Below are 9473 nucleotides of genomic sequence, written 5' to 3' on the forward strand. Positions count from 1 at the left end.
TAGCCTCTCGCGTGATCCTTTACGGTTAAAGGGGAAGTACCAGAGGGCAAGAACAGGCAGCCTTTAGCCCTCGAGGTGCCCGTTTGGAAGACTAGTGGTGCGCAGAACGCTATCCTGGACAGGAGCTGAGACGTCGCTTCCCCTGCAGTGCCGGTGAGGACGTGGCAAGGGTCTCGACTAGCGGCTTCCCCTTCCTCCGCCCGTCGGGCTAGAGGCGCGGGAGGCGCAAAGACTGCTGGGAACGCGCATGCGCCCACCGCGGCTGGGAGTACACCTCCAACGTCTGCGGGTGCGGGGGGTGTCGGGTGTCCGCGGAGGCGCTTTGCGGCCGGTCGTGCGGGTCGGGTGCGGGCGCGCGGGCGGGCGCCCAGGCAGAGGCGCGCACAGGTGATTGACTGGCCAGCTGGCTGAGGGAGCGCCTGGTCCTCATCGCTGGCAGGTGGCGGAGCCCATTTGGGCGGCGGTGGAGGCGGCTGCGGCAGCCTGGGCGGCCGGGCTCAGGAGGCACTCCTCGGGCCAAGGCCATGGCCCCGCGGCTGCAGCTGGAGAAGGCGGCCTGGCGCTGGGCGGAGACGGTGCGGCCCGAGGAGGTGTCGCAGGAGCACATCGAGACCGCCTACCGCATCTGGCTGGAGCCCTGCATCCGCGGCGTGTGCAGGTGAGGCCCGCGCACCGGGCCTCGCGCCCCCCTCGCGTCGGACCTTGGAAAACCAGGCCCGGGGCTGGGGAAAGGAAGACGGCGGCCCTTTGCGTGCATCTAGCAGGCGTGGAGAGAACAAGGTGGAGGTTTCCTCCTTTCCGCCTTCTGGGCGACCTGGGAAAGGCAGCCTTTCCGGGCTCTGCACGGGGGTGATGCTGCTGAAAGCCCTTCAGAAAAGGTTTTGGGTTCTTATTAGAAGATGGCGGTGGAGATGGTTGAAGTCAGGAGCTGAGACCTTAGCAAACGTTGGTGTTTGGTATATCCTGGCCACTGCTTGGTTTTTTGGTTTGTAAAATGGGAACTTTTGCGAAGCGAGCTTCATCACTGTATATCTCGTATTGGTGTTGACGCTGAAGGCGTGATCATATTTTTGGTTAGGGCGGCTTTAGGAAAACGTACGGTTAGTCTGCGTCATCGGTACCTTTCATCCCCAGTTGACCTTCCCCTCTCTCGGCAATCTAGTATTTTTTAGCCTTTTTTGGGGGGTGGGGGGTCGCTCTGACTCAACACCACTCTACCGAGTACAAAGTTTGAGCTGTGTAAGTGCTGTCCTTCACTTCTACTTAGCCCGTGAACCTTGCCTTTCCTTTTAGATCGAATCCTTAGCTGTTTTTCCACCTTTTGACGCGGGAACTATAGTTTGTGTCCGGAATGTTGTTGAATTGACTTGGCTAAGCCGGGCATGCTCAGTAGTCTTTCATCAAGCATTTAGTAAAGACTTTCTGGAGTTTTTACATTCCACGGTGGGATCCGGAAGGAATGGAAGTCAAGGTCTCAGATTTGGAGCTTTAAGTCTAGTATGGGAAGTGAAACAAGTTAGAGAGCTTCCATAAAGCAGACGAATAATTCCAAGCTCTGGGAGTCTGGCTCACGAGGAGGGCAACAGTCAGTACTGGAATGACGTGGCCGTGTTTAATAGATAAGCTTCAGTCAGTTTCTCCACATGTTAGGTTCCAGAGTAACCAAAAAATATAAACTCTTTCACTGTAATAGTTATGATTTTAATGGAAGTAAAGGAGTAGAAATTAGCTGAGATCACTATAAGGGGAATGTCACGGATGTGAGTTTTAAGCTGCAATTGCAAGGTTTATATCCAAGCAGTTTTTTTCATAAACAGCTTTGAGATATAATGCACACATCATATGATTCACCCATTTAAAATGTACAACCCAGTATTTTTTATTTGTATAGTCACAGGGTTGTTCAGCCCTTAGCACAATCCGACACCCCTAAAAGAAGCTCTGTACCCGTTAGCTTGGCACTCAGTCCTCCCTGTAAACCCCACTCCCCCTCCCCCACGGTTCGAAGTAACTACTGATATACTTTCTGCCTCTAAATTTGACTATTCTGGCCATTTCATGTAAATGGAATCATACAGTATGTGGACTTTTATGACTGGCTTCTTTGACAGCATAATGTTTTCAGGGATCATCCATGTTGTAGTATTTCATTTCATTAAAAATCGTTTTGTAAAAGTCGTAAAACGCACAACGAAATTTACCATTTAAAAAAATTATTTATTTTTGGCTGCGTTGGGTCGTCGTTGCTGCGCGCGGGCTTTCTCTAGTTGTGGCGAGCAGGGGCTACTCTTCATTGCGGTGCGCGGTCTCTCATTGCGGTGGCTTCTCGTTGCGAAGCACGGGCTCAAGGCTCGCGGGCTTCAGTAGTTGTGGTGTGTGGGCTCCGTAGTTGTGGCTCGTGGGCTCTAGAGCGCAGGCTCAGTAGTTGTGGTGCGCGGGCTTAGTTGCTCTGTGGCATGTGGGATCTTCCCGGACCAGGGCTCGAACCCGTGTCCCCTGCATTGGCAGGCGGATTCTTAACCACTGTGCCACCAGGGAAGTCCTACTATTTTTAAAGTATACAGTTACACGGCATTAAGTACCTTTACGATATTGTACAGACATCACCATTGTTTAGGTCCAGAACGTCTTCCATCACCCTAAAAGGAAACTCCATATCCATTAAACTCCAGCCACTTCCCATTTCCCCCTCCCCCACCCCCTAGCAACCACTAATCTTTTTGTCTCTAGATTTCTTTATTCTGGATATTTTATATAAGTGGAATCATACAATACGTGGCCTTTTTTGGTCTGGCGTTCACTTAGCATAATGTTTTCAAGGGTCATCCATGTTACAGCATGTATCAGTATTTTGTTCCTTTTTATGGTTGAATAATATTCCATTGTTGGATATACCACATTTTATCTATTCATCAGTTGATGGATTTAAATTTTTTCCCCCAACTTTATTGAGGAGTAATTGACAAATATAACTATTTAAAGTGTACAACATGATAATTTGATGGACATTGTGGAATGATTACCAAGATCAGGGCAATTAACACATCCATCATCTCACGGCATAGTTAAGTTGATGGATATTTTGGTTATGTCGGCTTTCTGGCTGTTGTGAGTAGTGTTGCTATGAACATTTGTGTACAAGTTTTTGTTTGAACACCTGTTTTCAATTCTTTGGGGTATATACCTAGGAGTGGAATTGCTGGGTCATAGGATAACTATGTTTAACATTTTGAGGAACTGACAAATTGTTTTCCAAAGTGGCTGCACTATTTTACATACTCACAGACAATATATGAAGATTCCATTTTCTCCTCATCCTTTCACTGTTTTTGTCTTATAGCCATCCTAGTGGGTGTGAAGTGGTAGCTCATTGTGGTTTTGCTTTGCATTTTCCTGATGACTAATAAGGTTGAGCATCTTTTCATGTGCTTATTGGCCATTTGTAGATCTTTGGAGAGAGGTCTTTTCACATCCTTTGCCCATTTTAAAATTAGATTGTCTTTATTATTGAGTTCTAAGAGTTCTTTATATGTTCTGGATATAAGTCCCATGTATTTGCAAATATTTTCTCATTCTGTGGATTCTCTTTTCCCTTTTTTTAAAAAAATGCTTTTCTTTTTTATTTATTTATTTTTGTCTGCGTTGGGTCTTCGTTGCTGCAGGGGCTTTCTTTAGTTGCTGAGAGCGGGGGCTGCGCTTCGTTGCAGTGTTTCTCATTGTGGTGGCTTCTCGTTGTAGAGCACGGGCTCTAGGCACGTGGGCTTCAGTAGTTGTGACCCGCGGGCTCAGTAGTGTGGCGCACAGGCTTAGTTGCTCCGCGGCACGTGGAGTCTTCCTGCACCAGGGCTCGAACCTGTGTCCCCTGCATTGCCAGGCAGATTCTTAACCACTGCACCACCAGGCCGTGTCCCCTGCATTGGCGGGCGGATTCTTAACCACTACGCCACCAGGGAAGTCCGGTTTTGCCTTCTTTGAACCAGCACATAGCACAAAGAGCCTAGGAATGTTGAGTCAGTCACCAAAGTTTTAGAAAGGGTTTAAAGTTAGGCAATGACCTGCTGTAGCGCCCCTCCCCCCTCCACCTGTCAAAGGATGGGGAGCCTTCTGAATTCCTCCTTATTTGTTGACATCTGGTTAGAGACCGGTTTGTGATTATGAAATAAAATGGTAGAGGGACAAGAATGTTCTTAATTAGAGGGGACTAGTTTGGAAGGGAGTTCCTGAACTCAGTTAATGGACCTAACTAATCCCAAGCAACTGTCATTCTGATAGAGTGGTGACATTTGGAGTTACAGAGACAATTTGAAGTTTTCGAGGAAAATTCAGACAGTAAATGGTTATTATTGGAACCATTTCAGTAATCCTTGGTTAACCTATTCTCTCTCCCCCTCCCTCCCTCTCTTTCCTTCTCCCTTTCTCTCTCTGTACACACACAAATCACTTTTTAGAAAGCTGGTGCTGCATTAGGCAAAGCCTTAGTGTAATCCGGGGTCTTCCCTGGAAGCAGGAGAGTTAGCTTGCTATCCTTCATTGATTTCTACCTGGGCTGTGTGAAATGATGTCCTAAGAGCCAAGAAACTAAAATTTGTTGAGGGAGAAAAACAAAGCAATAACTCTTTAAATGACCACGCAGAGGGAGTAATATCTCCACACTCCTCTCCCATTCAAATAATAAAATTTCTTTGTACTGCATAGCATCTGTGAAATCATTGACTAAATTTCTGTCCATTGTGCTGGAAGACATACTCCTAAATGACACATCCTTGGAGATCTGTCAAAACAGAGCTAAAACTACCACTCTTACCTGTGCTCAGTGTAGAAGGAACTTAAGTCATTTGCACCCCTAGATACTTAGCCTACTGTTTTTTTTTTCCACTTTGCAGTTTTTGATTTGTGAAAAATTGTTTCCTTTCTGTACAGTTTTGGATATCATTGCAGATGTCTCCTTTTCCTTCTTGTCCACACCATTTAATCAGCTCCCAAGTCCTATTGATTTCATTGCATTGATATGCTGGAATTCAGCTTGCTTGCATTGCCACTAAATTGGTTTAGACTAGGAAAATTGTTATGTCTCAGGCTTTGTTCAGCCTCGGTCCATCATTTACATTGCTGCGAAAGCGTTTGTTGGCCTAAAATCACAGCAAATAATGTCACAGCTGCTTAGCATGTCATACCAAACATTTGGGGAACCTGCCCCCTGCCTACTGCTGTAGCCACTTGGTGTTCTTATATCCATGGCCCTAGAAAAAAAAGTACCTGTTAGAATTCTTCATTTTGTTTCATTGCCACAGTGTCAAACATATTCTGTGGACATGTGCCCAGAAGTATTGAAACAAAATATTGGTGCCATTTAACATTTTGAGACATTTTCTCAAGTTTTTCCAAAAGCGTTGTGTTTAACAATGAATGGGCAATGACTCTTACTTTACCCTGATTCATGATCATAACTTTGATTTTTGGCCACACCGCGCGGTGTGGAACTTCCCCAACCAGGGATCGAACCTGTGCCCACTACAGCAGAAGCACAGAGTCTTAACCGCTGGACCACCAGGGAAGTCCATCACCAAAACTTTTTTTGTTGATTTCATAAGTGAAAACATCTTTCATGGCTGTTTTAAACTCTCATTTCTCTGGAGCTGAATGTTTTCCCCTGTGTTTGTTAACTGGTCTTATAAGAAAGCTTAGAGGAAGAGGGGCAAAGCTGTTTTTAAGAATTCGGAGATCTGGGAGTTCCCTGGAAGTCTGATGGTTAGGACTTTTCACTGCCGTGGCCCTGGGTTCAATCCCTGGTTGGGGAACTGAGATTCTGCAAGTGATGCGGCGCTGCCAAAAAAAAAAAAATTAGGAGATCTGTTAGAGGCTGAAATGGATTGTTGGCTCTTGGAGGTAAGTTAATAACAGAAAAAGCTTTATTTCGTTAGTCCATATTTGTTAGGGTTCCTAGATACAGGTGATAGAAACTTTAACATAGTGTAAGGGAAGTGCCTCAGTTAACAAATCTAGGGAGGTGTTTGTTTTAATTCAGGAAAGACGTGGACAAATACATCATGGCTAGGGCAGGGAAACACTTGAGCCCAGGAGAGAGTCATGAACCTCTTCCAGCTGTTTCTCATGCAAATCAGCATGTTGTTTCCTTCTTAATGTTAGGACAGCTAAGCTGTCAGAAGGGTCTGCCACTGAAGAGGGATTGATATTTTGGGGTTGTTTGTTTTCTCTCAGTTTCCATTTTAAATATCTTGTGAGGCTGTTTTTGGGTGCTGGATGGGAGCTGCATCTCAGCAGCTCTTGCTAGAACCACAAGAATGGAGGAACAGTTTGTTCTCAAAGGAAAAAAAAAAAAAGGCAGGGGGCGCTGAAGAAACTAGGCATGTACAGTAATAGTCAACTGCCACACAAAACAAGAACCTAGTCGTAAGCCGACTGATACATAAGTAAATGAGATACGAGTAGTGGGAGAGAGCCAGGGGAGAACCAGGATGAGTGCTCTTTATGCTTTGTTTTTGTTTGTGATTCAGTTCTCCCTCTCTGATTCCCCTGTAGGCAGAAGGAGGGATTTCTGGGAAGAAGACCACTGGGGAGTGGGTAGAGGGTACAGTTATAAGGTTGTAGGAACTTAACTATTTCAGAGAAGGTGAATGGCATCACTCTACCTAGATTAAATCGGGGCTACTTGTGACCTTGAAAAAGTTACTTGCTTTTTAAGCCAGCATTAGCAAATTCAGATGCTTTCTAGGGCCAAGTAAGTTGTATAAATTTGAGTCAACAGGCTAGGGTATTTACACATCAAACATGTAAACATGTGTCCCTGTCTCACGTGTCTCAGCCTCCTTGATCAGTCTCTTCTTACACTGATGGAAACAAGTATGCAGAAGTATTTTTCTACTATAAGAAAATTGGTACAAACAGGATGATAGATGATACTTGACACCGGTAGCCTACTCCTAATGGGGATAAAAAGGAGCTTGGGACTTTGGAGACTGAGTGGGAGAGGTTTTCTTCTACAGCGGGATTTCATCTAGCCTTCTGTATGTGGCATTCTGCTGCACTGCTTAGGTTGGCTTGGAAGTAATGGCTTATAATAGAAATATTTATTTATTTATTTACTTATTTATTTATCGGTCTTTGGCTGCGTTGGGTCTTCGTTGCTGCGCACGGGCTTCCTTTAGTTGCTGCGAGTGTGGGCTACTCTTCGTTGTGGTGCGCGGGCTTCTCATTGCGGTGGCTTCTCGTTGAAGCCTAGAGCACAGGCTCTAGGCGCGCGGGCTTCAGTAGTTGTGGCTCGCGGGCTCTAGAGCGCAGGCTCAGTAGCTACGGCGCACGGGCTTAGTTGCAGCATGTGGGATTTTCCCGGACCAGGGCTCGGACCCATGTCCCCTGCCTTGGCAGGTGGATTCTTAACCACTGCGCCACCAGGGAAGTCCCCCCCCCACACCCATTTTTAAACACTGCTTTGTTCCTTGCATTTTTCAACTAATGATATTGTTACATATCACAACATAACAAAGTTTCTCCTTATCTTTTTTTCCTAATTACAGTAGTTTCCATTGCTTGGCTGTATTATTTAGCAGATTCCTATTGATGGGCATTTATAGTGTTTCCAGTCTTTTACTGCTGTCAATAAAGCTTTAGTGGGTAACCTTCTGAAATATTCAGAACATACTGATTTAATAAAGTCCTACACAGCAAAAGAAAATCTAGGATCGTATGTTGCAGTCAGTTGTGTATCTTAAGTCTCCTTTAATCTGGATAATTACTCAGTCTTTCTTTGCATTTCATCATGTGGAGGGGTTTTTTTTTTAAACATCTTTATTGGAGTATAATTGCTTTACAATGGTTTGTTAGTTTCTGCTTTATGACAAAGTGAATCAGCTATACATATACATATATCCCCATATCTATGTGGAGGTTTTTGAAAAGTATAGGACACTTACTTTGCAGAAAGCTTCTCAACTTGGATTTGTCTGGTGTTGGCTTATAATTAGGTTTAGGTTATTCACTTTGGTAGGAAAACCACAGAAGTGATGTTGTGCTCTTAAGTGCATCACACCAGGAGGGGCATACAGTTAATTAGACCCATTACTGGCTACTTAAACTTTGATCCTTTGGTTAGGTGGTATCTGCCAGGTTTCTCCACTGAAAGTTACTATATTTCCTTTTGTAATTAATAAACAACTTGTGCTGAGATACTTTGAGACTATGTAAATATTCAGTTACTCCTCAAACTTTCCTACACTGGCATCCATTGACAGTCCTTGCATGATTTCGTTATTAATCTGATGGATGCCAAATGGTGAATTTCTAATTCTGTCCTTTCTTCCACATTGATAGTTGGCTTTCTTCTTTAAGGAAGAGATTTCTCATCCATCCACCCACCTTACTATGGATTCCTACATTATTGAGCGGGTTGTAATCCGATCATTATTTTGTTGCTCAGATTGTTCCAGATTTGGGTACCGGGAGGCCCATACAAGCTCTTCCTTTTAACATGTCCCCCTCATTCTTTGAGTACATCCTTATTTTGGGGGCACAGCAATATGTCCATGTTTATCTTGCCCAGGCTTCAAATTGGCCATTTCTCCCAGGAGCTCTGGGTTCTTTGAGTGGGGAATATTTAGAAATCAAGATCTACTTGCTGGGTGTGTTCATGTTACTGCTTTTAGGCCCTCAGGCTGACAAAAAAGCTGTCTCGTTTAGGCTGCCCATTAAATCTAAATTTCAGATAGACAACAAATACTTTTTAAAATATAAATATGACATTTATCTGAAATTCAAATAACTTCTGTCCTGTATTTTATCTGGCAACACTAATCTACCTGTCTGTATATATTAAGACCCTGTGGATTTTGACTTAACACCTGTTATTCCTAACCAATACTGCAGGGTTGGTTTTATTCTTCTTCCCTTATTTGTAACTTTCCTCTCCGGAGCTTGATTCCCTTCATCCTCAGTATACATGTACTTATTTGTTCAACTGCAGAATGCACAGAAAGTTTCAGAATTGTTAACCCATGTATCTTTGAAAAGGAAGCTATTAAATTAAAGTTTGTTGGTTGTTCCTTATGTCTTTATCCTGACATTAATAAACTTGCTAATGATCAAGTTCAAGTTACTTGGGTCAGTGCCCCACCCTCTTCCTTTCAGTGTATGTTACTCAGTTGAAATATGTTATTGTTTGTGTTGAATGTAGGGTTCCCTCCAGCCTTACTGATTTGTGTGTAACATTCACATGGCCCCCAAATTCAGCAGTGTATGGAACGGTATATTCAGGAAAATGTCCAACGCTTCTTTTTTTAAAAAAATCTTAATCCTACTCATGTTCTACAGGTAACCAGTTTCACTAGTCTCTGATTTATCCTTTTGGTGTTTTTCTTTTTTATATACTGTTATTTTTTTATTTTTTATTTTTTATTTTTCAGTACGCGGGCCTCTCACTGTTGTGGCCTCTCCCGTTGCGGGGCACAGGCTCCGGACGT

At 44.1% G+C, this 9473-nt stretch overlaps 1 protein-coding gene across 3 annotated transcripts in view; it reads left to right on the forward strand.

The window, feature by feature from the left end:
- Positions 1-330: 330 nt before the first annotated feature.
- Positions 331-9473, forward strand: part of USP48 (ubiquitin specific peptidase 48) — a 69427-nt gene continuing 60284 nt past the window's right edge. For 2 of the 3 annotated variants that reach the window (XM_024125291.3, XM_007111796.4), the window contains exon 1: positions 331-658. In XM_024125291.3, coding sequence (XP_023981059.1) covers positions 525-658 — 134 coding nt within the window. In that variant the 5' untranslated portion in view covers positions 331-524. The remainder of the gene's footprint in view (positions 659-9473) is intronic. The other variant, XM_028487762.2, reaches the window with a different exon arrangement.

The sequence above is a fragment of the Physeter macrocephalus genome, chromosome 3 (genome assembly GCF_002837175.3).
Source record: "Physeter macrocephalus isolate SW-GA chromosome 3, ASM283717v5, whole genome shotgun sequence".
Lineage (NCBI taxonomy): Eukaryota > Metazoa > Chordata > Mammalia > Artiodactyla > Physeteridae > Physeter > Physeter macrocephalus.